At 46.6% G+C, this 27,696-nt stretch overlaps 2 protein-coding genes across 3 annotated transcripts in view; one reads left to right on the top strand and one right to left on the bottom strand.

Annotated features, from left to right (window-relative positions):
- Positions 1–15,539, top strand: part of ZSWIM7 (zinc finger, SWIM-type containing 7) — a 23,060-nt gene extending 7,521 nt beyond the window's left edge. The window contains exons 4-6 of one of the 2 annotated variants that reach the window (XM_012651441.1): positions 2,466–2,570; positions 3,993–4,112; positions 15,305–15,539. In XM_012651441.1, coding sequence (XP_012506895.1) covers positions 2,466–2,570; positions 3,993–4,109 — 222 coding nt within the window. In that variant the 3' untranslated portion in view covers positions 4,110–4,112; positions 15,305–15,539. Of the gene's footprint in view, positions 1–2,465; positions 2,571–3,992; positions 4,417–15,304 lie in introns of those variants that run through there. The other variant, XM_012651440.1, reaches the window with a different exon arrangement.
- On the bottom strand, positions 5,572–27,696 carry ADORA2B (adenosine A2b receptor). The gene is made up of 2 exons (XM_012651439.1): positions 27,303–27,696; positions 5,572–6,639 (listed from the first exon to the last, which is right to left on the bottom strand). Exons 1-2 carry the CDS (start codon positions 27,635–27,637, stop codon positions 5,976–5,978), a joined length of 999 nt encoding a protein of 332 aa, XP_012506893.1. The 5' UTR covers positions 27,638–27,696; the 3' UTR covers positions 5,572–5,975.

The raw sequence follows: 27,696 nt of genomic DNA, 5'->3' as shown, positions 1-27,696 counted from the left end.
AGGGATCCCAGTTGCTGAAGCAGCCCCTATCTGGAACAGTGTGTATCTCATAGCAGAGAAAAAAGAGGACATGGTACATGACAATTTTTAATGTTTCTGCTTGGCTACTCACATTTTACTAAAGCAGGTCACATGGCCAGCCTGTATTTAATAGGACAAGAATGTATAATCCTTTTTCCAGAGAGAAGCACCAAACACAGGAAACAATAAATAATATAGTTTACCACTGTGAAGTAACATGAGAGACTTGGAATGGTCATAAAATAAAACCGTATCCATGAATGCGTGAGGTGGGTCGCCCTCCTTGTAACCTAACTGAAACCACAGTAGACTTCCTCCAAGTTAGGTTCCTACGAGTCCAGTCATGGTCTGAGCGTCCTCTTTCTGCATGTTGCTTTTTTTAAAAGGTCTGTCCTTCTGGGGATAAACATTCCAGACTGTGATTGGGGAACTAGGAGCAATTCCTGTAAGAGGAGGTCGTTTTTCCATTGAAGGAGCAAAGAATTGAATTAGATTATCTCTAAGGTCAATTTCCAGTTCTAAACATTTCTGACTCAGATTTTTGCCTGATTATTGGGTTCATTAGTTGTCCACTGCTAGAGAAGGGAGAAGCAAATTCAGAATTTACTCTTTACACTATTTACTGCATCAAGCAGATGAACATTTTACATTGAGTCTCAGCCTTTGAAAGAATCAAGCAAGGGAACGTCTGTAGAATTTCTCCCTATCCCTAAGTCACCAGGCATTTATTCAACATAGTCCAGGGAGCATTCTGATGAATTGGGGACCCACAATAAGAAGGAACCAGTGAAACATTCAAATCTGTGTAGAATCCCAGAGGCTTATGTCTGCTTAAGTAAATCTAGAGAGAAGAGACATAAAATAACTAAAGAGAGAAGAGACATAAAATAACTAAAGAGAGAAGAAATCTAAAGTTTTTCTCATTTGGTAATAGTTTGAAGACCCAGGAATTATTCATGTCATTACTGGATGTTATGGTTTTCGTTTAGGATTAAATGGAAAACAGTGTGCTTCAATGCTCTCCCTTCAGTTTAAATTTTCCAGACATACTAGGGAAATTTCTCCATTGATACTCAGTGGTATAGGTGATATGTTCATAATATGTCAGGGTCTTGCAGTATGAAATAATGTAAAATGTGGCTTTTTAATATCTAATTTGTAACAGGAACTGAAATCTTTAATGGGTATAGTAGGCATCTTCTTATCCAATCATTGGCCATTTCTGGTAATCTAATAACCTCCAGGGAATTCTGACTCGGTCAAAATACTGTACTGAGATGGCTGCATTATATGAACCATGGAACATGTGACAAACAAAAGCACAACACTTCAATCTGCTATTTCTTCTTTGATTAAAGTCTTCCCTGTTGCTTTATTCTCTGGGCAGGAGAGGAAAGAGGAAAGGATCCCGGGAGTGCTGACATTGTAATTCCCCCCAAAAGAGTCTTGGCTTTTTCATTCAGATTGCCATCCTAGAGCCTAAAACTAATTTGAAGGGCTTGTGGCAAATTCGTAAGTAGCAGTTCATTATAAAATAACCCTTGGGATATTTCTGCTTCCCTTGGACACATAACTTATGTGTCCAGTTTGGAAATTAACTCTAGGAATCTAGTCCTCAAAAGAAAGTTTTTAGCTGGTTGGTGGTAGAGAGACATAAGTGATTTGTCCACAAACTTTGTCCATTCACTGTACAGACGCATGTTACTTTCCCTGTACCTCTCCTTTTTGTCCCTCCCTCTTGACTGCCACCAAGGCTGTCTGTTCTTAGACTGGGCCTCTTACCAACCCTTCACCAATCTATGTCCTCCTTCCATCCTGCTAGATGAGTAGGCAAATCTGGGCTTGCCTCTTTTCCTGAGGCCTCTATCCTGAACAGCTGAGTCATCCCTATTGAAAAGTTCTTTGGTTTATTTATTCACCCCACTCAAATGCTTTTCAAAAGCCTTTTCCCACTTTCTTCTTCTGAATCGTACTCCTGCCCCACTAATCACTGTTTACCTGTTTTCACACTCTATGTATATGGTGGAAGGTTTAGAAATTTACACACATGCTATAAAATACCAAAGATTAAGAAACTCTACAATAAAATGTAGATGAGAAAAGCTTTCCCCTCTACTTCTGATTATAGTCAGCCTGCAGAGTAGGCCCTATGAATCAGTAGTTATAGGAACAAAATGGTTCGTATGGGTGGTTGAACTAGCATGACACTCTTCAGTTCCATTGTATGAAGCCCTAAAGGGTAGAGCACTGAGAGATAAGGAAGGAAGAGTCTGCACACTGGCAGGAAGAGAAGTTGAGTTTCCCCTTTTTTGTAAAACATTACTGCAATTCTTCCTAGTACAATTTGCAGAGCAATTCTGAATCCTTAAATAGGTAAAAAGGAAAGAAGTGGTTTTTCCAGCACACCTTCTAAGATCCGACCCTGTCTGTCCTTTTCTTCCTAGGTACTTGGAAGTTCTGGTAAAACATACATATGTTTGGCTTCTTGTCATTACTGTTCATGTCCTGCATTTGCCTTCTCAGTGTTACGGAGGAGTGAAAGCCTACTGGTGAGCATGGGAAGGCTCTTCCCGTTATAGTCGAATTAGGAGGGAAATTGTGAGCCCTTACTTTGTGGTTTAAGAGTCATACAAAATGGCAGTGTTACTACATGTTGAAACAAACAGTATTATAGTTTATTGTCCTTGACTTCAGTTAGTCAGTCATATCTTTTGGGTTTATCCTCCCAAAATGCAATGTCATTTTTAAAATTACATCAGTTTCCTGCATTTTTATTTAAAATGTCATGGGCATTTCATACCTGACATGCCTGCTTTTTTTAAAACTTAAAAAATAAATAAATAAATAAAAGGTCATGGGTGCAGCTTTGGGAGGATGACAGAGTAGTCCTGGAAGTTGGCACTAGGGAATCAGATGACCCAATAAAAATATGAACTAAACTGGATGTTAGCAACTTTGCATATCCCCACATCTAACCATGAGGTGTGTCTTCCCCCTACAGTAAGACAGCCTGGCACCACACTTGACTTTCACATGGGGCAGGAGTGCCTTTGTTTCTCTCTTTAAGCCTTTGCCAGTTTCGTCAAGGGTCCAGAGCATCAAGCAGAAACAAAATACACTCACATACACCTTATTCCAAAGGGAAAGGCACTCCCCTCCTGAGAGCAAGTAGCTATTTTTTAAGTCTTGCCAAAGCAGAAAATAATGGCCTCCACTCCATTATTTCCCTTTCTTTTATGCTGTTAACTTCTTAAATATCTTGGGACCTGGATGGTAAGTTGGATATCCCATTGTACAAGAAGCTACCTTCATAGCTGATGTGCCATAAATTTATTTCACCTGTAAAATGATAGGATTGAACTAGGGCTTAAGATCTAAAGCTATGTTCAGTGACATCAGATCCAACAGTTATCTCCCCAGAGGTGTGTACAGGCCAACATATGTGAGAGTTTTACCACCACTCCTCCCTACCCCCAACCCCAGAAATACAACACAGTAGTTAAAGGAGTAGACTGTAGACTCTAAGCATATGGTTACAATACCTGTTCTGGTAGGGTAGCTGTCAGATGAGATAATCTATGAGAAGCATTTAGCAACATAGTGCCTCAAGGAATGTTAGTCATTGCTGTGACAGCTCTCTGAAAGCAAGGAAGAAATGTAATTTAGGACTAAAATGAGAAGCCTGTCTTGGTTTTCACCATGGCTTATATACCCTGTGTCCACTGGATCTAAAGTATTTCAAAAGCAACAGAAAAAATAAGTCTGTCTTTGTCCCCTCTGATTTCTAGAGAGAATACACCTGTCTCATCCTTATCAGCAGTATTTAGGCAGTAAGTTAAAGGCCCCATAATCTGCATACTCTGGTCCTTTCCTGCTAAGTATGGTGGTTATGAGAGGTCTTAAGATCTTGGTTAGACTGGTCAACCCTGGCCCTGCCTGTTTCTAACAGGATTGTATGTTTTCTATTCCAGTGCAAGCATCTCTTGGCAGTTTATCTTAGTCAGGTTATGAGGACCTGTCAGCAGCTATGTGTCTCTGACAAGCAATTGACGGACATATTTTTGATGGAGAAGAGACAAGAAACATAAAAGGTATAGATTGAGCATCACTGTCTTTTAGAATAGAAGTCCTGTCAAGAAATGCATTTAATATGTCATGGTTCGCATGGAAGAGAGATGAAATGGATCATCCAGAGACTCCTTGTTACTGTCCATTTTCCTTCCTAGACTGTAGGAAAGGGCTATGGTTGTGGAAGGTTGTGTATGTTTAGAAGCCCAGCACAGTCTTCTCATGAAAAACCTGAACCAGCCTCTGAGCCCCTTAGGTAAAAAATGCTCCTGGATGGAATCAGCACTTTAGATTCAAATAAAGCTGAATATCTTGTTATGTCCAAAATTATTCAGATTCTTAAGTGACTGAATTACTAGTAATTCTTAAAAGGCTAGAATGGTAGGCCAAACTGAGTGTGAGATAAAGTTTAGATGAATAGGTCTTTAGTTCTTTTCCTTGGGTCCAGAAAATTATTCAGCAGCGATAAACGATCACAGCAGAGATGTGGCTAAACAGCGACAAGTATGAAAAGACTGAGGAGTTCTGGTTTCGGTAAGTTCCAGGCATCTGTGGTGTTGGTGCCAAACAGCTTGAGTAGGCTGTGTTGTTAGAAAGTAGTATCTAGAAAAAGGGAAGAGCTGTTCTTGCTCTGCATGCATTTCTGAGCTTTGTAATAGAACAAATGAAGGAACAGACTAAAAACTGTCCTGGAAGGAAACTACAGTTACTACTCGGGATTCAGTCTGAAGAAGAAAAGACAAAATGGATACCAGGAGGAGTATGAGAAGGGAGAGATAAGAGACTCAGTTGGACTCCAAGAGAGAGCGAAGGAGCAATGAGAGATGAAGAGGAAAACGAGACAGATTTCACACAGAACAAGAACTTCTCCTGCCTCCCAAAACATGAGGCGCTAGTGAATGAAGGCTGGGTGAAAAGCCCAAGGCCACAGGCTTTGCAGTGTGTGGTCTGTGCTCGGCAGAGCCTTTTGTTAGGTTGAGGTGTAACGAATAAACTCTATCAAGACTTGTGCTACTTGGGAAACTGAGTGTAACATTTTTTTTCAAGCAGCCTAAGGGTGAAGTGTAGAAGGTGGATGCAGCTCTGAGTAACCAGCCAATGCCGCGCCCTAAGCTTGTCTTTTTAAAAGTTTTATTTTTATTTCACCTAATAATACATACACAGTTACATGATTTTACTTAATAAAATTTTCACACTTTGGCTTCCAAGAACTTGGCCCAACTTGAATTTGGGAGAGAAGCAAAATTGACTATCTAGCTCTAGAAGGGGGAATTTGGTAGAGGAGGGATCCCATTTCATCAGTTTCTTCCTCTAGGGTAGTTTTCTGTATGTAGAAAAGAATGAAGCTTAAAATTATTATGTGATGATAATTCTACTTAAGAACTTACGAAAATATCATTCCCCTAAATTAACAAAGCAGTTTCTTGATTGAAGAATTGTAGTTTTAATTTTCCAGGTTGCCTTCCTAGGAACAGGTATCTATTTTTTAGTACAGCCACCTTTTATTTTTCCATTGCCTCTAAGTTAAAAAAAATTCGCATTGTAATAGTTCACAGTGTTTCACAGTAAAATAGTTTGTCATTTTCTACCATAAACAAGGCAGACTTTTAAAAACAAAACAGTTTAGAATCCATTCAAGTTGTCAGCATCATCCGCACAGTAAGAGCAGCCAAATAGACCATAAATATATTTGTCAATCCTTGGAGCCTACTAATAACACATACATTTTAGTGAGATATGTGGTAACTCCAGGGAAGTGCTCAGAAGAGGCAGCCCACATGCTTGTGAGGTGTAGCTGTCTTCCACAGTGAGGATCAGTTAGTCATGCCCTGCTTCTTTGTGTGTTATGAATTTGTACCTTCTCCTTGAAGAGACCAGAGCCCAGGTCACAGGCCCACGCTGAAAGCAGGCTGTGTCCCCGCCTGCCCATTCCCACTCTTGACAACTGTCTGGCACAGAACATACCTGGAGATGATTTTGTGAAAAGTATAGCGGAAGTCTTGGTTCCGGTAAGCATAGACAATGGGATTAACAACCGAATTGGCATGTGACAGGAGAATGGCCATATTCATTGCCCACTTGGGCTTATTTTTAGCCCGAGCTGGCTGAAAAAGAGTGACACAGTTGATGGCATGTACCGGTAGCCAGCACATAGCAAAAATCCCCACGATCATGGCCAGCGACTTGGCTGCTTGGATCTCCCGCTGGAGGGTGGTCCTTGAGTGGTCCATCAGCTCCGTGCGCTGAAGCTGTCTGCAGGCCACCATGAAGATCTTGATGTAGATCACCAGCATTATGAGCAGTGGGGGCAGGACACACCCAAAGAAATTGAAATATACCATGTAGCTCATGGGGACCACATTCTCAAAGAGGCACTTCACAGGGCAGCAGCTTTCATTCATGGTTCCATCCCAGGGCTCTGTGCAGTTGTTGGTGACACTGTCTTTACTGTTCCACCCCAGGAATGGAGTCAGTCCAATGCCAAAGGCAAGGACCCAGAGGACAGCAATGACCCCTCTTGCTCGGGTCCCAGTGACCAAACTTTTATACCTGTTCAAAAGAACATCGTCTGTTATGGTCAGTTTAAAGTACTGTGCAACCAAAGTCCAAGACCCCACCTCTGCTTTTGGTCCATGACCATTTAGCCCTAACAACTTCCAAGGTTCACCTTCAAGGGCATTGTGGCCTTTACCCTTAACACTAAAGACAGGCAAACAAGTATGAGCCGCTTTGCTCTAACAGGCTCAATAAGCTTTTCATTCTTGACTTAGTAACTCCTTTCTGTTCAGTGACAAAAGATAGTCAATGACAAGAGGTGGAGAAGCCTTAAAAGTACACAGTAAGTCCTCACTTAACAGTTGATAGGTTCTTAGAAACTGTGACTTTAAGCAAAACAACATACTGTAGGAACTTAACTCATCATGTTTATATAAATTATGGTAAAATTGATTTTGTTAGAAATTGTCATTTTGCTTAATGTCACAGTTTCCAAGAACTTACCGACGTTAGGTGAGGGCATACTGTACTTTCCAGTTATCTAGGTACTGACCCCTGAGGCTAGGTCTTCTGTAACGCACTGTTCTAGGTGGTTAAGATTCACCAGTGAACAGAACACACAAAGACCCCTAGTAACTTTTAGCAGGGGGAAACATAAACAACAAACATAAGTAAGTTAGTAAACAGTGTGGAGATATGTATGGTATGAAAAAAGAGGAAGATCAGGACTGGCAGAACTGTAGTTTTATAGTGAAGGGGCTTCACTGGTGGGGTGGCATGTAAACAAAGGCCTGAGGAAGTGAGCGCTGGAGCCCCCTGGAGTCAGGAAGCACAACCTGTGGCTCTGGGCGAGAATCCTGGTCTCCCACAAGTAACACAAGAGGTTTTCCTGGGACTATGGGCAGAATCATTTCAAAATACCTCTGTAAACTGCTGGAGAACAAGAGTTCTGGCAGCGCCCCTGTCTATAGAGAAATACTAGCAGCAGAGTTGATAAAAATTGAGAAATAGCAAATATTAAATTTTTAGTCATTTTTAAGCCATTATATCTTACTAAAAATCACCAGAAACCACAATATACCTTTTAGACATTTTGCTATAAATTAGTCTATACATGGTTTATAGCAAAGGTATTAACTTTGTTATTAATGACTGCTCCATAATATGTATATAATATATAAATGAACATATTCAATGTAATATATTGAATAAGTGGAATAAAATCTTTCTGTAACCTCATCATCTCTGGGGGGGAGGAAGTGGGAAATAATTTGATTCATGGCACCTTAAGACTTGTCTGTGGAAAGTATCCAGTTTCCTTTGCCTGCAGGGTAAGGCTCCTACTTCTTAGCACGGCTCCAGAGCCCTCCAAGCCTCAACCCCACATTCCCAGTGCCTGCCATTTCTGACCAGTAGCTCCTTTCTGGCTCATGCCGTTCTCAAAATCAGACAAAACACCTGTTCCTCTTCAAAGATCCCTCCTTTCTTGGTCACCTCTTAGACAGAGGTGGCCATTCTTACCCTCTGGCCTTATATACACACTTGTCATAGAGCCTGTTTATCTGTTACATGTGGTTTCCTCAAGTAGAATGTCAACCTTTTAAGGACAAGGACCTCGACCCTTTGTATTGTTATCCCCAGGACCTAGCACAGTACTTGGCACATAGTAGTCCTTAATAATATGGCCGTTCTGAATATATTCCCCATTTGCTACCTGACTTATCAAACAGCTATAAAGCAAGATTCTGCTTCCTAGGAATACTTGATCCTGTAGCCTGGACAGGCAAAGGAACTGATAGCTTGCTGAGGAAGTTAACTGAGGTCCTGCCCCATAATTTACAGTAATCTCTAATCTTTTCTGCTCCCTATTAGGGTACCTCTCAGCAACAGGCAGCTCAATTGTGGGGGCCTTTACTACAGATGACCTGCTGGGCCCAGTTGTTGACTAAATTTTTCTTGGCCAATGAATCCAGCTATTCCCTTTCCGCTTCCCTCCTCAAATGCAAATGCATATGCACTGTGGAGGCAGGATCGACGGGTCTTGAAGATAGGCTGGATGCAGGAAGATGGGAATCAAGGATGATTCCTTAGGGTCCCCCCCCCCATGTATTAGCATTTACTGAAAGAGGATTAAGTTCGGAAGAGTGGGTTGCAAGAGGATGAAGATCAAGAGAATGGTGGATGTCAGTATACTGATAAAAATGACCAGTAGAGAAAGAGAGATGTAGGAAAGAAGGACAGAAGCTAAGAATCTGAGGAGGTTGGAGGATGTGGGGTCCAGAGCACGTGTGGAAGGACACTTCCTCAGCTATGGCAGAAGGAAGGAGGAGAATAGGGCCAATATGGGGAGGGTGGCAGCTGGGTGGTGAGAAGATAGGGGCAGCATCTCCTTGGAGAACTATTAGCTCAAAGACATACGGAGAAAGTCATCAGCTGAGGGAAAGGAGGAACCACACAGCCAAATGTCAAGTTTTGGAGACAAATGCCTGCAGAAACCCTCTGCCAACTGTCCAGAACACATCAGTAGCACAGTTACCAGTGCCTAAGCACGCACTCTTTGGGTGGCACTCTGCTGTGTACCTTACACATCTCATCAAACCATGCCCCATAAGGGGAGAGCTGCTATCCTCAGTTTATACAGATGTGGAAATTGAGGCTCAGAGTGCTTAAATGATTTCTCCGTGCCACTAACCTGCAGTCAGGACACAAACCCAGATTAATCTGATTTTGATTTTGACTACAGTAGTCATTTTCTTGCTTGGGAACCTACTGCTCTTCAGCTCTCATCTCACGAATCCCAGTTCCCCCCTTGCCTGCTCACCCAGCCATGGCTCAGCTGTTTCACTTTTTCCCCCCAGACACATCTGTCCTTGCCAGAGCTGCTTCCTGGTTCCAGGGAGCCCCTACTCTGAAGGCAGCCACATGGGGATTGGAGACTTGAAGGAAGGGGCCTTTGCTACCCTCTTAGGAGGTGGTCCTCAAAGACAGCAAAAAAAGACATATGCTATTTCTTTATTCTGGTGGAGGACATAACTAGACTCCTAGGGCACAGCCTCTACAGGGAACAGGTTCGGGCTCTGTGATATTATGATATATGTATACAGTCGTCCCTGGGTATACATGGGAGATTGGTTTTAGGAACCCCCCCCCATATACCAAAGTCCTCACATACTCAAGTCCTGCAGTTGGCCCTGCATAAATGAAAAGTCAGCCCTCCATATGTGTTCATTTTACATCCCTAGAATGCTGACTTTTCTATTTGCATTTAGTTGAGAATAATCTGTATAAACAGACTCATGCTGTTCAAACCTGTTGTTCAAGGGTCAACTGTATTGGTTTTCATCCACAGTTCCTGGGTCACAACTCCTATAGCCCTTGTTATGTCTCCCCAAGGTAGGCCATCAAATCCAAAAACATACTCTAATCTTCCCCGCCTTTCTGACTTGGAGCTGGCTGTAAAGAAATTCTCTAACCTACTTTGTCTGATTGTAGGTCATAAGACTCCCATTTCAGAAGGTGTCCTGCCCCATACCAGGGAAGAAGGAATACTGCACAGAAAAGCCAAGAAAAACCTGAACAAACAGGCCTTGCTGGGTTTCCCCACTCAGCCTTATTAGTATTAGATCATGCCATTTTGTCCAGTCACATTTCTAATGGTTGTCCGTGCTTCAGTCATGCCTATCCAATGAAGTCTCCACAAGAGGCCCAAGAGGATGGGGTACAGAGAGCTTCTGGACAGCTGAACACGTGGATGTTCCTGGAGGGTGGCGCGTCCAGGGAGGGTATGGAAGTTCCACGCCCCTTCCCATACCTTGCCCTATGCACCTCTTCATCTGTGTCCTTTGCAATATCCTTTATAATAATCTGGAAAATGTAGGTTATTCCCTGAATTCTGTGAGCTGTTCTAGCAAATTAATAGAACCCAAGGAAAAGAGGTTATGGGATCCCCAATTTCTAGCCAGTCAGAAGCACAGGTAAAACAACCTGGGGTTTGCAATTGCCATCAGAGGTGGAGGGCAGTCTTACGGGACTGAGCCCTCAATGGGACCTGATGCTATCTCCTGGTAGATAATGCCAGAGATGAATTGGAGGATAACACCTAGCTGGCGTCCGCTGCAGAATCAATTGCTTGCTTGTTAGTGAGGGGAAATCCCCACATATTTAGTCACAGAAGTCTTCTGTGTTGACTGTCATGTGAGAGCAAAGGAAAAACAGTTTGTTTTATTTTCTGCTCAGAGGCTCCCAAGGCAGAAGCACTTTTAGCACTGGAGCTTCAGGTCCATAACAGCAGAACAGTTGGCTTCCACAAGACACGCAGCTGAACCAGACACAGGGCAGGAGACATTCAGGGATGCTGTAGAAAGCAAGCAAGCGTCCCTGCACTGGGTAGGACACCCTGGGTCTCTGGCATCTCACGAAGGCTCTGGTAACCTGCCATGTCTTCTCAGTTCCCACTTCCAGCTGTGCTTCTGTCCTCACTGTGAATGCCTGTCTCCCTCCATGGCTGCGATCCTTGCTGCAGACTCCACACCTCTGCCTGTGCACCACTGGCTCTCAGGACATCCTCAAGTCTGCATGTCTGTATCCACCTCCCCAAAGCATTCCTGAAAAGGATGGGCCACGCTGTTTTGTTGCCGGACCCTGTGTCAGTCACTGCTCTGCTGCAGAGGGCATTGAGAACTGCAGTGAGGCCAGGGAAGCAGGACAGCTGCCTCAAGTGTAGGAGAGTAAATAGCAGATGACTGAGAAGTGAATACAGGAAACACAGGCAACTTTATTATTCCAAACAAGGCAGAAACAATTCCAGCCTTTGCAGGCCCACACAAAAGGGGTGGGAAAGTCTACACTCTGGGAAATGGCTATGTCCCACTGCCGTGTGTGGAGCTGCGCTCCGATCCATCCATTCTCCTTATAAGGAGCTCATTAGCTAAGGAGATTGATAGAAAACCAGTCACATGGAGGGAGTCAACAAAAGGGAACAGTGTGAACACTGAGGTTACATAATGGAAGGGGGAACTGCCGAGGGCAGCATAACAAGTGCTGGCCTATTTCTGGGTCAGGGTCTCCTCCTGCTCTGGCTCTGTGGCCCTCAGCTTAAACCAAGCTGCCTTCTCAGCTTTAGAAATCAATTCCAAGTTCTCAGGGTGCTCCTCATTCAGATTCCCAAGGGCAGCTACTCTGGGCAGTGACATTGAGCCTGACCAGTCCAGTCAGGCTGGATAGTGCCTGAGCTCCCTCCCCATCAGAAACAGTAGCTCCAGAACCCACCTCCAAACCACTGCTGACGGTTTTAACATAAAGTATACAAAAGCACTTTGTAAACACAAATTGCTAAGTAAATGCACACAAAGTTCTATAGATGCTTAAAATTGTTTATTGTTTAGGAATGTTTTTCTTTATAGTCTAGCTAGCTCACAAGTTTCATTCCTCTGAAATACAAACATTTCTGCTGTAAAACCTTGTGTTCTCTAAAATTGCACAGAATTAACAGGACTTATGTGAAAAATGAGGTTAGGGCAGACCACTCAAACCTACAATTTTATAACTAGAGCACTAACAAAATCTCTTGGACCACCAGGCAGGCAGTTCAGTGGAGCGAGAAGCTGTCACAGTGAGTATTAAAAATACACCAAAAAGGTCTAATGGAAATCTTGGCAAAGATTAGAGTAAGGCTGATAGTGCCAGGGCAGTGCAGATGAAAGAGAAGTTCTGAGCCAGGGGACTGTTACTAAGTTGGGCACACAGACAGTGTACCCTGCCATGGCCAAGACCCTAGGTGGGCAAGGATCAGCTTTGTGTGGAAGTAGTGATAGCTATAAGCACTGTTGTTATTATTCTTGTTCCTGGGAGCCCACAGGAGCTCCTGCTTCAGAGCAGTCAAACTGAAAACTGAGGGCTTTTTCCTTCCCTACTGAAGACTATAATTCTACTACTGTTCCACCTCCTTTGCCTAGGCAAAATCTTAGATGAACCAAAGTAATGTCTGCAGCATACAAACATTCTTCTCGTTTACCTATCGCAGTTCAGAACTTCACACAGAAGCAGAATAGTCTGCACGCCACTGTACTCCCGTGGTAGCCCATGATTGCCCAGAGCACCTCTCCCATGTACCTACCACATAACTCGACATTTTCTGTCTCCCTCTAAATGACGAGTTCTCAATGATAGAGACTCTATGTTGCTCACAGTTGTATCCAAAACACCTATGTCCATGATGCCTGGCAAGCAAATGTGGAAAGAAAGCCTGAGTTTATAAGAACGGAACAGAAGTCTGCCTTCTTCAGTCATGTATATGCATTTAACATCCACTTGGTAGTTTTAAACAAAGCAAGACACGGGGTATTTGAACATGGTTTGTGCTTCAGCTTATAGACCACAAGAGGCTATCCGTGTAAGAGGGGACATTTTATGATGAGTAGTTGTCTCTCATTTCTCAGATTTCCCATGGAACCAAACTACAAGGGTTTTTAAAAAATATTCATGAACAGAAATAGAAAATTTTAATAGCACTATATCTATTAAAGTAGAATTCATAATTTAAAACCTTCCCACAAAGATAACTTTAGACCCAGATGCCTTCACTAATGAATTCTATCAAACATTTAAGGAACAAATAAAACCATTCCTATCCAAAAAGAATAGATATTATTTGATCTTACTTATATGAAGTTCAGGGAAGTGGGAAAAAGGCCTCTCTTTACCATTTGTATATTGAGGGCAATCCCCTTTATCTCTGCAGATGGTCATAGCTGCAGCCTGCAAGCCAGTCTGAGAAAAGGACAGTACCTGTCTGTCCACTAGATAACAAGGTGGCTACTGGAGATAACTTTGAGGCTGCGTCCTTCCCAGGAGGCCAGGCCCCTCAGCTACCTGGCTCCTGCAGGGTTCTCGTCTACTCCACAAATTCAGTCATGTCCAAATTCCAGTAGTGGACCTGGCTGGGCCTGGGCTGAGCCTACTGCCCTATGTAAAAGTGGCTGGGAGAGATGCCATTTGTCCTGCACAACTACCTAAGAACAATGGATGAAGAATGCAGGTAGCAGGAAAGAAAGTGGGGAGCACTCCCCACCAGCTTACTATGGCAAGAAGGGGAGGTCCAGAGTGGCTGAGATTGAGGGTGGGGGTCAGGACCAGATCTATCAGAGTTCCCCTTTGGGACTGGTTTTTGGTGGTTCTCATATATTAGGTGGGACACAGAGACAGCCCAAAGTTGCCAGACTCCAGATTCCAATCTCCTTCACATGAAATAAGCAGCCCCTGAGCAAAGGGGTTGCTGCCTGAAACCAGACCAGAGAAGAAAAGACAACCTGTCTTGTGCTTCGAAGTGCCTTCCCAAGGCTGGTGCTAAAACTTACTGCTTCACATGGATCCAGGAAGGACAAGGGTCCTACATATGTCTGCACTTCTTATGATTTTAGACACCCCTTTTTTCCCTCACAACCCTGAAATTGATTTAACACCAGTTTTGAGACACGCAGACTTTGTTCAGCTGTAAGTAGGTACCACCAACAATGCTGTTGGCCTACACCGTGGGTGTTTTCTAAATATTAAATGGGGGACTTAGCAAAGCCACAAACTTAAATTTTCTTCAGGGATTTTCTAGTAACAGATTCAGGTCTAAAGCAGCCACAGAAAGGAGAATATTATGTGATTATTTTTCTTCCTATGCCATATCCCCAAGTTTTTCAGACTCATTGAAGTGAAGGTGAGTGAGTAAGGAATAGAGCCAAATGAGGTAGGTGTCAGAGCCATGAAGTATAAATACTGCAAGGTGTCACCTTTATTCAGGAGATAGGGGAGACTCAAGTCATATAGATTCCTACTCTAGAATCTCCACACCTGACTTTCCAGGATGCACAGCTTCCTATGTTGACCATCTCAGGTTCTTCGGTTAAGTCAAAACTACACATTTCTCTTTCCCTATATATTTTTGCATATTAGTGAATTTCCTGAGCTGTTTTCATATTGTTTCTTTCCTTTCTATTAAATGGTTTTTGTTTTGTTTTTTTATACTTGGGACCAGCAAGTTGTAAAGATGTGTGTTTTTACTTGACAGTTATACCACGGGTTGAGAAGAATGAATCAATAATTTCTATTTGTTTTTAAAATTAAATTAGTCCTTGATAAGAGTTGCTTTTTTGCAGGGGGGAGGAGTTAGTCCTTGACCACTAGTTTGACGCCATCTCTATTTTGGGTGACCTCTTTCACCAGCAGGCCTGTTACTCTCCATGACTGACTGTGTTAGTGCTTAAAATGAAATAAATTGCTTTTCTACATTAAAAAAAAAAAACGAATTCAGATAGAACATTAATTGTCAAAATTATCAATCTCCATTTACATAAACAACCAATCAGAAGAGGAGGCACATAATGTCAGTATGTCCTGTTACTGGTGGTATTAACTTTGATCACTTTGTTAATGTGGTGTCTGCTGTGCTTCTCTATTATAACTAATTTTCCCTTTTAAATTAGTAAGCATGTTGTGGTACATATTTGGAGATTTTATAAATATCTTACTCCTCATCAAACTTTCACCTGTGAGTTTTAGCATCTATTGATGATTCTTGCCTAAGTTAGTTATTATTATGATAGTTGCCTAATGGTGATTTGCTTAACTCAAACGTTCCTTGTCATTAATTAGATGGCATTCTACTATAAGCAAGAGCTCTTCTAATTCATTATTTTTTCTAAAAAAATCTCCTACCTCTGTTTATTGCTAGGGCACAGAAAAAATGATACTCCAGCAGCCATGAGCAAACCTACCCAAATCTTGGTTTCTACATACCATTCTCCACTAAAGGGAACAAAGGCCTTTTGGAAAATGTCTGGTTCTAAAGCTGGAAAATACAATGCAAGCCTGGAAGACCTTTTTGTGCCAGAATATAGGGAAATACTCCAAAACTGATGGGAACACTGAAGCAGAAGACAACTTGTAGGGACTTTCATTGACCGAGTTTGGGCATTAAAATGAATGACAGGAATGGATTATAACTCACTGATGGAAAATAAAATTCCATAAGTCTATACTGATACTTTACAAATAATTTAAGGAAGGGCAAGGAAAAGGTAAATCTCTTCTTTACGTAAGAATGTGAACTGATAAATGTGGAAGGAATGGAAAAAAAAAGAAAATTACATTTTATAAACACCATGGTTGCTATGGTTTGATTGTGTTCCCCGAAGTTACTGTGTTAGAAATTTAATCTCCAACATAATAGTGTTAAGAGGTGCGACTTTTAAGAAGTGACTAGGTCATGAGGGCTCTTGCCTCCTGAATGGATTAATACTGCTATCATGGGAACAGGCTCGTTATTGCCAGTGGGTTTGTTATAAAAGCAAGGTCAGCCCTCTCTTGTGTGCACTCTTTCTCTCTCTCTCTCATCCTCTCTCACCCTCTCACCTTCTGCCAGGGGATGATGTGGCAAGAAGGCCATCACCAGATGCCGGCACCTTGACATTGGGCTCCCCACCCTCCAGAACTGCAAAAAATAAATTTCTTCTCATTATAAATCACCCAGTCTGTGGTTTTGTGTTACACCAGCACAAAACGGACCAAGACAATCATAGTAACAACTAATTGAGGCAAGAATCATCGATGGGGAGAACATACCCTTCCAGCGAAGAACCTGGCAGACACAGCCTTCACCACGTAACCCAACTGAATATGACAACAGTGGGACAAACTGACATTGTGTGCCTTCTTATGTGACGGACTGAGGAGGATACGCCACCACTCGTGCAAACGATATTGCCACCAAAAATATTTAACTCGCATGTAATCATAAGGAAACAACTAAACTCAAACTGAGGGACATTTTAAAAAACAAATAACCCAAACTCATCAAAAACGTAAATGTCTGAAAAGACCGTAACAATAAAGCCAAAAAATCCAAAAAACTGAGGAACTGTTTCAGATTAAAGGAACATGTTAAATGCAAACATGACGTTTCACTGGAACCTGGATTAAAAAAGGAAAAACTATAAAGAATATGATTGTAAAAACTGGGGACATCTAACTATGGACTACAATATCTATTAAAATCCCCAAGTGTGATAACTGTGCACATGTCTGTGAGACAGCATGAAGGCAAATGTAGTAAAATATTAACAACTTGTGAATTTAAGTGAAAGATATATGGGAATTTATTGTATTAGTTTTGCAACTTAAAAGTTGTCAAAAAATACATTGCTTTAGAATGACACATTATTTCTGAAACCACAGACTGCATTAGTCAAACAGATACAAATATATACAGTCTATGTATGATGTGTATGTATATATCAACATGCCCAATTTATGGGGGTGAGATCTGCCACTGTAGATCGGCCCAAGTGACCAGTCAGCCCACGTGATTGGTGAGCAAATCTGACACCACAGACTGAGTGGTGTGCTTCTGGCTGGAAGACAGGGCATCAGAGGGGACAGGTTCAAGAGGACTTGGTAACTCAGCTGGACGTTGGACACGAAGAAAAAGAAAGGATGTGTCAACGTCACACATACACACTGCATTTGTTTTGTAATTTTCTAAAAGTCCCTGCAATTAAAAAACCAGGCTACTAATGATTTCTGAAAATGCCAAATTTAGAAGATATTTTATCCCTCTGTAACACAGCTAACCACTTCCTATCAAAACCTCCCTGTTGAAGCCAATCTAGTTTTTCCCCTACCTCTCCTCTCAGGATACCCTCCATGGCATTCTCGTCTCTAGGCAGCAAGCTCATCCATTCATCTCAGAGCTAACTGCCCCCACCGTAAGCACGCGCACGCGCACACAGACACACGTGCGTGCGGACACGTGCTCAGACTCATTCATACAAACACATACTGCCAACTCCTAAATATATCACAAGCCAGTAACTAGACAAAGAACTAGGGATAATGAGAGGACAACAGACATGAGCCCTGCTCATAACAGAGAAGGGATGGCAAGCCTTAAACTAATTACAGCTAATTAAGAAAATATGTAGAGAGCTCGAACTATGCAGAGAGCTCAAAAGTATACTGAGTGCCCTCCAGAAGGAGTGTTGTTTTAAGGGGCACAGTGAAAATGAGGAAGAATCAGCAAGTAAAGAGGTAGAAAGAACATTCCAGGCAGAGGGAAAAATACACAGGCCTGAGCTCAGTAAGTTCCAGAAACTGAGAGGGTCCTGAGAAGCCATGCAGAGGAACGAAGGAGAGAGAGGTGCGGGATGAGGCCAGAGGCAGACCAGTCTCGGGCTGATCCCCGGGCAGATCTGACACCTAGAAATTCCCACTCACCCTGGCCCTGACCGACCACGTTTCTAGGCCTTGTTCACTGATTGTGGGTCCAGGGCCCACCTTTGGTTCTCAGGACTCTTTCCCGCCCTAGTCTGTTGGCTGCCTGTGTAGCTTCACCTGTGGCCCCTCTGCTCCAAACTCTGCCAAACCCCTTGGCTAACATCTAACACCAATCTTCTCTGGTACAGAAGTTTAGATTCCACATGTCTCCAGTGTCTAGACTCTGCCTCTGCCCTAATGCTTTGTTCCTTCTCACCTGTATGACAGCTGGCCACCCTATATAATCTTGTCCCATCCAGTCCATCCTTCCAGCGGTCCATCAGAATGACTATTTCTTAATGCAGGCCTGACCACATCAAACTCCTGATTAAATTCCTAACTTGGCCTTCCAAGTCCCACCTAATTATCACTCACAAAATCACATTTAAATGACAGTAAAGACACAAAAAGAAATAAATTCATAATCATCCTATAAACAAGTAGAGGGTGACATCAGCAAACCAGAGATGTTGATGAGTTGCTAAAAACAGACAGCAGAAGGATCATCAGGATGGGCCATGGAGCCCTTAATCAGAAACAGGCATGGCCAGGATGAGAGGCTCCAGTCTAGCAGACAGCAGGGAGTAGGATGGGATTTAGAAGTCGAACAGAAAGCAAGGGAAAGACTGCCTGTGGACCACATTTGTGGGCTGCCCCTCACCCCCGTGGAGCTGTGACATTTACCCCCTCACCCTCCCAAAGCTGAAGCTTGAAATCTAGTGTTGGAAGATGGGGTGAGAGGAAGAGTTTTGATTATATACACTCTGCCACATGAAGGATCCAAACCATGTGAATCAAAAAATGTTTTTCAAAGTCAATTCAAAACTGTTGAATCTTAAATCAAAAGTGAAAATATGGGCCAGGCACAGTGACTCGCACCTATAATCCTAGCACTCTGGGAAGCCAAGGCAGGAGGATTGCTTGAGACCAGGAGTTTGAGGCCAGTCTGAGCAAGAGCAAGACCCTGCCTCTATAAAAAATACAAAAATTAGCCGGGCGTGGTGGCGCTTGCCTGTAGTACCGGTTACTCTGGAGGCTGAGGCAGGAGGATCGCTTGAGCCCAGGAGTGTGAGCTAGGCTAACACCAAGCCACTCTAACCCAGGCAACAGAGTGAGAGTCTGTCTCAAAAAAAAAAAGGCTCTGGTTCTGTCACCCAGGCTGGACAGCAGTGGCATCATCATACCTCACTGCACCCTCGAACTTCTGGACTCAAGTGATCCTCCCATAGTGCTAAGATTACAGGTGTGAGCCACCACACCTGGCCTCAATTTCTTTACAACAGCATGAATTACCTTTTTGAAAGTAAAACCTCGATTGAGTAATAGCACAGTTGATGGAAAGCAGGAGCAGACATGTTGAAGGGTGGGGCATATTTTTCCTCAGTTTTCTTGACAGTTAACAGCTATTATCCACAACTGACAGAATTAGAAATATAGTGTAGGGACCGTCCCTGGGCAAAAATTGGCTTAAGCCCAGAGTCAGCAAAACTGGGTGTGCTCTCCTTGGCACCAGAGGTCAGTAGGTCTGGGCCCGGCCTGTTGACCAAACAGAACTATTCCTCATGACAGATAGCTTTATGACAGATAACCAAGCGCCTGGGGTCTTGCAAACAAGCCAAGGCGACTCATTGTCCTGCATACGGTAATGAGATAAAGAAGTTAAGATGCAAACATCTGCTTCCATTGCACAATCGTCTGGAAGGAATGAAAATGTGTTTCCTCAAGGTGCCCAAGGTAGTCACGTACCAGGAAGTAGCTGCCGGACATAGAAAAAGTATATAAATAAACCGACTGATACAAATCGAGTACTGCAGTCTTGTATGTCTTGTGTATGTCTGTGTGTTTCTTTCTGTGTCCATCCCCCATTCTGCAATCGGGCCACAACATATAGTTGAAATATTCACAGAAAAAAATCAAATATAACAAAAATTGGAAGGAGTGGGGGTAGAGGAGAAGGCTCGCATGAGCCGCAGCTGGAGTCAGCGGGTCTGCTGAGGCACGCAGCGCGCAGCCAGCGGCGGCTCCAGAGCAAGCCTGAGTGCCGACAGGAGGCCGGCAGGCTGCCCGAGGAGGGACTGGTGGGGGCAAGGGACGGGGAACTCTCGCTTTCCCTTTTGTACCTTCTGTACTTTTGAATGTTTCCTTCCGTGCCCACTGGTTGGTTTCTAACTCAAAAAAATAAAATATAAAATTAAAACACACAACTCCTTCACGGACTCAACCAGCACCTTCAGGACAAAATCCAACACCCTTAGCAAGCTCCAGGCCCTCCTTGATCTGCCTGCTCCCTGCTGCCACCTCCGCAGCGTCATGCCTGTGCCCACTACATGCCCCGCTCCCAGCTCCAAGTGCTCTTCCTCCCACTCGTGCCCACACAGCTCAAGCATCAACCCTCTAGAAAACGCACTCCCCTCGCATTGCAGCCTGAGTTAGAAGGCCGTCCTCGACGGTCCGTTCTCGGCTGGAACTCTGTCCAAGAAGGTACATTTGCTATTCGCCATTAAGTTCCTGCCGGCAGTGGCAGTGTCTCCAGCCTGTTCGCCTCAGAGACCAAGAGAGTATCCTGCTAATGCGCTTGGTAATGAATCTGAGGCAACAGGAAAGGCCGGCCTCAGTTCCCCACCCGAGGAAGGAGGAGGTGGGAAGAGCTCCTCTACAGATCTTGCAGCTGTCAGTCGGCCTCTGTGGCCGGGGTGTAGCTTTCTCTCCTCACTTGGCCATCTTGCTCTTCATCTGGAGTCTTCTTTGTCTGTAATATTTAAGGGGCGCCAATCACAATGTCCTGGTGTCCTCATTCATCCACCAGTAGAAGGGACCACTCGTTAAGGGAGTGTTATTAGATGACCTCAGAGTTCGGGGTCCTTCCCTTCAGCTGTTCACGTGCTGGTTGAGGGTCCCGGAAGACAGGCTTACCCAGCGCTGGCTTCCGGGTGGCTCTGGGCTAAACATAACTCTCTGAACCTCCTCTCCTTATCTGTGAAGCGGTGAAGGTAATATTATCTGCCCCAGAGTGTTACGGTAAAGATTAAATGAGAATAGGCAGGTAAGGTACCTGGCATGCGGAAAAGGCTTCAAAACAGCAGCAGCTGTTCACAAGACTGAAAATTCCAATGTCTGGAATAGCTGAGGACATACTTCCTCATATCTGTCCCTGCAGGGTTCACCCATGCTGGGATCACAAACTGACAGATGAAAAGAGTGAGATAAAGAGATTAGAGGCCTAGGCGGGAGGATCTCTTGAGGCCAGGAGTTCAAGAGGAGCCCGAGCAACTATGAGACCCCATCTCTGCAAAAAATAGAAAAATTAGCCGGGCATGGTGGCGCATGCCTGTAGTCCCAGCTACTTTGGAGGCTGAGGCAGGAGTATCGCTTGAGCCCAGGAGTTTGAGGTTGCTGTGAGCTAGGATGACGCCACTGCCCTCTATCCCAGGCAACAGAGCGAGACTCTGTCTCAAAAAAAAAAGAAAAGAAATTGGGCCCTGTGAGGCCAGGGACCTGTTGTGCACGTGGTCCCCGAGAAAGGAGTCAGACTATCTGTAGTATCAAGATGTTATCTTTACACTCTTCTCCAGATATCAAAGACAGCCACTGTGGCTGACAGAATTTGGGGGAGACACTCCACAGCAGCACGAAGCCAGGTGCTATTTCCCAGGCAGTGCTGCTCCAGGGCAGCTGGCCACCTCCAGAGACACACAGCAGAGCTGCTGCAGGCTGTGCCTGGTCTGCAGAAGAGGCTCCTGCCCTCTGGGGGCAGATCCAGGCCCTGTCCCAGAACAGGCCCAAGGCTGCCAGAGTGGGCTCTCCTTCCCCCCATTCTTTAGGGGAACCTGTCCACACCCCTGCCAAGTCCCTTCCATCTCACCCTGGCCCTGTGGTTCCCATGTGCTCCTGAGGACCAGCCAGCCAGGTTTGGCCTGACTTTACCCCCAGGGAGGGGACAGGGCCTTCAGGTACCTTCTGGGTTAGACTGCCCCAGTTCTGATCCGGTTCCAAGACAGGGCCTCACCAGGGAGACCACACCAGACCTCAGCCTCTGCCCAGGCACCTGTGTGCCCAGTGGGAACCAACACGCCTAGGAGCGAGCCCCCGGGCTGGGCTGGAAGTCCCATGAGCATTATAAACATGGCCTCAGATGCAAGCCAACCATGACACCTGCCACTGGTTTTTAAAGCCGTGGCTCCCAGCTGGGAGGTAGAGGATAAATGACAGCAAAGTAACACCTAGTCTTGGTGACTACCTCCTGGAGGTAACAGGCTGGCTCCAGGCCTGCCTATGGGAGCCAGGAGCTGGGACCTGTGGTCACAGCCTAAGTGTCTGCCACAGCACCTCCCAGCTGCCTGGTAGTCTCAGGACACCTCTGCACTGCTCTCTGCCCTTTGTCCCTCAGGCCTGTGAGCGATGTTTTCAGCAGATGGTTTTCCTCTCCCCTCTTCATTAATGCTTGCTGGGCCAGCTTTTCTTCTGGCGTTTCCCCAGGGAGCTCCTGCTCTCACTGTGGATGTTCCCTTCCCATGTCCTCTCCTACACAGTCCCCACACCCTGTGCCAGCTGTTCCCCTTGGCATGACACACCCTGACACATGCCCCTTTCACCCAGTCACTCATGTCTTCACTCAGAACATGGTTTCCTAGCCGTGCCTAGCTCGTGCTGAGTCCTGAAATACAAACAAAGCCCCTGCCCTCGCAGAGCTCACGCTCTGGGTGGAAAGACACCGTAAGTAAAGACATAATTCAAAGGGATAGTTAGAGTTAGTGGTAAATGCAGGGCTGAGAGAAGCCTCTCCACATGGGGGAAGCAAGGAAAGGCGCGCAAAGAACTTGGGCTGCAGCGGGGGGGTGCAGGATGGGGTGGCAGAGGCCCCACCATGCAGGGGCTCCGCCTAGACAGGGCATCCGGACTTCACCCTAGGTGCCAGGGCAGTGTGTTAAGCAGGGGAATGATATGATCTGACTTACGGTTTAAATCGTCCCCTCTGGCACTTGTGGAGAGTTACAGGGAGCAGGAGACCAGGTGGAGGCTCCCCGGTGCCCAGCAGGAGCTGGGGAGGGTCTCGTCGAGAACTGCTGAGAGGACACTTACAATGAGATCCAAGAAGTGACCACGAGATTTAGCCAAAAGGGGAACATTGCATGGGTGACCTGACAGGAGCAATTCAGTGGCACTGTGGTGACAACAGAAGTGGAGGTGATCAAATGGCTTGCTGAAGAAGTTTGCTGTGGGGGGAGGCAAAAGAGTGGATCAGAAAGTGGGGGGCATTGATTCACACATACCCATATACTGATGCGTGGCTTCCTGGGGCTGCTCTAACAAAGTACCACAAACTTGGTGGCTTAAAACAATAAATACTTATTCTCTCACAGTTCTGGAGGTGAGGGCAGGGCCACGCTCCCTCCAGAGGCTCTAGGGGAGACTCTGTTCTCTGCCCTTGCAGCTGCTAGTGGCTGCCCTGGTATCCCTGGCTGTGGCCACATCACTCCAATCTCTGCTCCCACGCTCGCATGGCCTTCTCTGTGTGTCTGTCTTATAAGGTGTGATTGCATTATTCAGGGGCCACCCGGATAATCCCACCAAGCTCCTCTCAAGATCCACATGAGGCAATATTCTCTCTTTTGCCATATAAGGGGATACTCAGAGGTTCCTGGTATTAGGACGTGGGCATATCTCTTTTGGAGGGCACCATTCAGCCCACTACAGTGGGGATGGTGTGGAAGAGAAAGGTAATGCTGACACTGATGAAGGGGGGCCCAAGGAGGGGAGTCCTGGGGAAGGCTGCAGGGGTAGAACCCAGAGCTGAAAATTTCCCTTCCTAGCTTTATTTCAAAACATTAAAGGTGAATTTTATCATATGGGAATTATTCCATTTAAAAACGTTTTTCAGAGTCCCCGACCAACTCCTACCCCAAGTGGAGGCCACATTGTCACCCAAGGCATAAAGTCTTGCTAAGAAGTCTTTAATCCCTACCTCCCGGATGGGACAATGTGAGGCACAGAGAAAAAGCCTCAACGTGGCAGAGGGCAGGCAGGGTGATGGGGGCAGGGTCCACAGACGGGTCAAACACGCCCTTTCTGCGCTGCTGACCCATCCAGCCAACCAAACCTTCCCTGTACCACACCCCTCTTCAGCTCAGCCCCACTGGGGAGACGGCTGGCCTTCAGCCCTGCCCAACACTCAGCACCACAGCGCTGCTGGGGAACCGAATCCACAGGGCAGGGAAGGCCCCCACGCCGGAGCTGGTCGGTGTGCAGGGGAACAGGGTTAGATTAGGGAGGAGGAAGTGCTCCTGCCGGAGGGCGAAGTGAGAGTGGGAGCAGCTGTGGGCAGAGACGCCCTCCGCCCACCTGCCGACCTGCACACCGCTCCCATGGCACCACTGGGACCCGACCCTTCGCTAGGACCAACATCAGGAACTGCCTGTGGACTTGCACTAGAGGAAATGGACTTTCTTCTGTTTGTGGACACCCCTCACTCTGCAGGCAAAGGGCAGTGCCTGATGTGAGCAGGCACTCCTTTCTCCAGTCACGCCAAAGGTATCATTTTTGTACCTAACATCACTTCTCGGGCACCCCTTTCCTTCTACATTGTAATCTATCTCACCTCAGTAAACACCTTGGCAACTGGATGGCAGGTGGGGGCACAGGCCTCACACGCAGCCAGTAAACGGGGGCAAGTTCAAGGACTGTTTTGCCCAGTCAGATGCGTGCCTAAGCCTTTGGCCCTGACTGGCTGCACCTCACCCTCGTTACTGCTTGGCTTCGAACGGGAGACACTGCCTCCCAAAATGACACCCGCACCTGGAGTTCCACGACCCCAAGGAGGAGCGCCTCAGAGCCAAGTCAGAGCTTGGGGCACCCTGGAACCTGGTCTGTATCAATCAAGTGAGGGGAGCCTCAAGGTCCCCTGACTTTAGGAGAATTCTCAAACTTTGGTGGAAGCAAAAGTCCCTGGTTTGTTAAAGATATTAATACTAGAATCGCTCAAACACCCCACCCCAGAGATTCTGACTCAGTAGGGCCCTGCACTACAGGGAATCTGCACTATTAAGCTGCTCATGGGGCCATGCTCTCTAGAAGCAGGAACTGCTGGAACAGCCAGAGAAGAAAGCCTGATCCAGGCACCAGCCCCCAGGAGGGTTTAGGGAAGCCATGAGGACCCAGGTCCACCTCTCCAGCCTACCAGGGTGGGGACTGATGCTGTGGGCATGTCAAACACCCATACCTTCTGGGCCAAGGCGTTGAGGGGGCTGCTTGCATACACCTGTTCCAGACCTCTGAGTGCTGTGGATGGACCAGGAGGGCAGGATGCCGTGAGCCTCATGCCAATGCTCCCCCACCCCCCCGTCAGCGTTCTCCCCTCCCTGCACCTACATACATCTCCCCTCCTGCCCTTAGCAAATGCAAAAGAGAAGTTAGGGGCCTGTGATTCACATCTCTTTCCCCTCAACACACCCATCCTCAATTTTTTTCAAGACTCCGCCCAGCACAAACCAGGACAAGAATTGACAAATTTAAGCTTTTATGGAACTTCCTGCTCCCTGTGGCCCAGGAGATTCTTCCGGGTGAGCTAGGGTCTCTGGATCTCTGCCAGGGCAAGCCCGAGGGGCTCCCATTAGATGGGCAACTCAGGCTGGGGCTTGTGACTGCACTGCTGGATGCAAAAAGTCCAAGAGGCCATAAAGTAACCACTATGAGAACAGCGGACAGAGAAGGGACCTGTAAGAGAGAGGAGATTGTTGTGCTGCCCCAAGTCTTGGAAACCCCTGGGCTCCACCATACCTGATGGGGTGCATGAAGCCTCCTGGTCTCATGCCAAGGGCAGCGGTGCATGGAACAGCCCAGGCTCACAGCCCAGGCTCATCAGGCTCACAGCCCAGCCAAGCAGAGGTTCCTGTTCCCTTTGGAACCCAGGACACAACCTACAGGGACCAGGCTCAACACATCTGCCTACTTGAAAGGCTTCTGGGAGCATTCTCCCGCTTAGTCCCCACAAACGCATTCCCCTCAACCACCAGTTACTGCAGGCAGGATCATCCTCCAGAAATAGCAGAAGGTTTTTCTCCCTGTTTCCCACAGCCCTGTAACACAGCCTGATGGCATGGGTGGGAACATGGTGTCAGCTCTGAGCTCAAGTCCCAGCTCTGACTCTCTTTACAGAGACACCATCCTGAGCAAGACTCTCATCTCTCTGAGCCACCACCTTGAGTCTACAAGATGCAGGTAACAGTAAGTATTCTCTGGAATTGCTGCAAGGATTCGTAGGTATACATTTAATATAAACTGCCTGGCACATAGCTGGCACCCAATAAATGAGTTCCTTCCCTTCCTTCCTACTCTGTGACTTAGTTTCCCTGTCTCAGCTCCAAATCTAAAGAGACCCCAAGCTCATCTCAGAAATGCCAAAGGGGCCCAGGCACTGTAGACAGAGAATAAATATTTTGAACAAACTCTCCGTTTTTTTTTTTTATCTGTAGCTGTAGCTGAGGATCCACTCCATCTGCTGGCTGACTCCATCCTCTCAATCTACACTCTCTCAGCGTGGGAGAAACAGAGCACAGGTAAGTTCTCCACATTTTCTGAAATCCTCGTGGCACTTTCCAGCCTGCTCCAACAGGGCAGCATGAGATGAAGAGGGTTGCACCGCAGCATGGGGGCTCTACGGTTGTTTATCGGTGTTTGGCGAACAGGGAAACACTGTAACTCTTTTTTTTAAAGTATATGGACGTGATTTGAGTCACCCCTAAACATGCAGGGACAAGTGTCCGTCGCATTCTCCAAAGTTAACCAGCACCTTCCCCCTCGGATCGGCCGGGCCGTCTCATTTTGCAGCAGGCACATTCTTAAGCTGGGTCATGAGTAGTGACCCTTCTGACACTGCTAACTCCCAGCGTCCCGGGTTGCCTTGTCCTTGTCCGGGACCTCCCCGGCCTCCCGAACCCCCAGCACTCACAGGGCTCCGCCGAGAAGCGGGGGCTCTCGGGGACACCGCCGCCGCTGCGGGTGAATGGAGAGCGGAAACGGCCTTCGCCACACGAGTGGAGCTGCGATCACCAACTCTCCGCGCCGAGCCTCCACCCGTGCGCGGGGTGGCGCTTTCCCCGGGCTTTCCGCGGCGCCCCGCGCCCCGGACCCGTGAAGTTGTCCCTGGGCAGCTCCCCTTAGAGGGACGCGCGCACTGAGGACGCACGGATGGGCGCAGAGCTCGCCGGGGTCCCGTTCCGGGCACCGCAAGGGTCTGGGCACAGCAGGTGCACTGTCTCCGGGGGCCAGCGTCCTCCAGGCTACAAACGAGGGCTCTGAGCTCCCAGCGCGTCCCCGGGTTGGCCCGTATGCGGTCCCGGAGGGCCGTAATCTGGGCCTGGAGAGGGCGACCCTCTTCGGGGCTCTGACGGCTTCCCGAGGTCGGGGGACGCCACGCGCCTCACCTGAGCGGGACGCAGACGGCCAGGTACCTGTCGACGGCCACGGCCAGAAGGCTGAAGATGGAGCTCTGCGTGAGCACGAGCACGAAGCAGGCGAGGAAGAGGCAGCTGTGGAAGTCAGTGCAGAAGCCCAAGCTGATGGTGATCGCGAAGGGGATGGCAAACAGCCCCACGGCGACGTCGGCCGCCGCCAGGGACACCAGGAAGTAGTTGGTGGGCGTCTGCAGCGTGCTGGACGTGCCCACCGCGGCGCACACCAGCATGTTGCCCGCCACCGACAGCGCGGCGACCGCCAGCTCCAGCGCCACGTACAGCGCGTCCTGCACCTCTAGCAGCATGGCCGGGCCGCCCTGGCGCCGGCGTCGCCTACCGGGGCAGCTCCTGGGCCCCACCTGGC

This window comes from Propithecus coquereli, unplaced genomic scaffold, assembly GCF_000956105.1.
Source record: "Propithecus coquereli isolate 6110/MARCELLA unplaced genomic scaffold, Pcoq_1.0 Scaffold355, whole genome shotgun sequence".
In the NCBI taxonomy this organism is placed as follows: domain Eukaryota; kingdom Metazoa; phylum Chordata; class Mammalia; order Primates; family Indriidae; genus Propithecus; species Propithecus coquereli.
The sequence above is the reverse complement of the archived record's forward strand: the minus strand, read 5'-3'. Positions and strand labels throughout refer to the sequence as shown.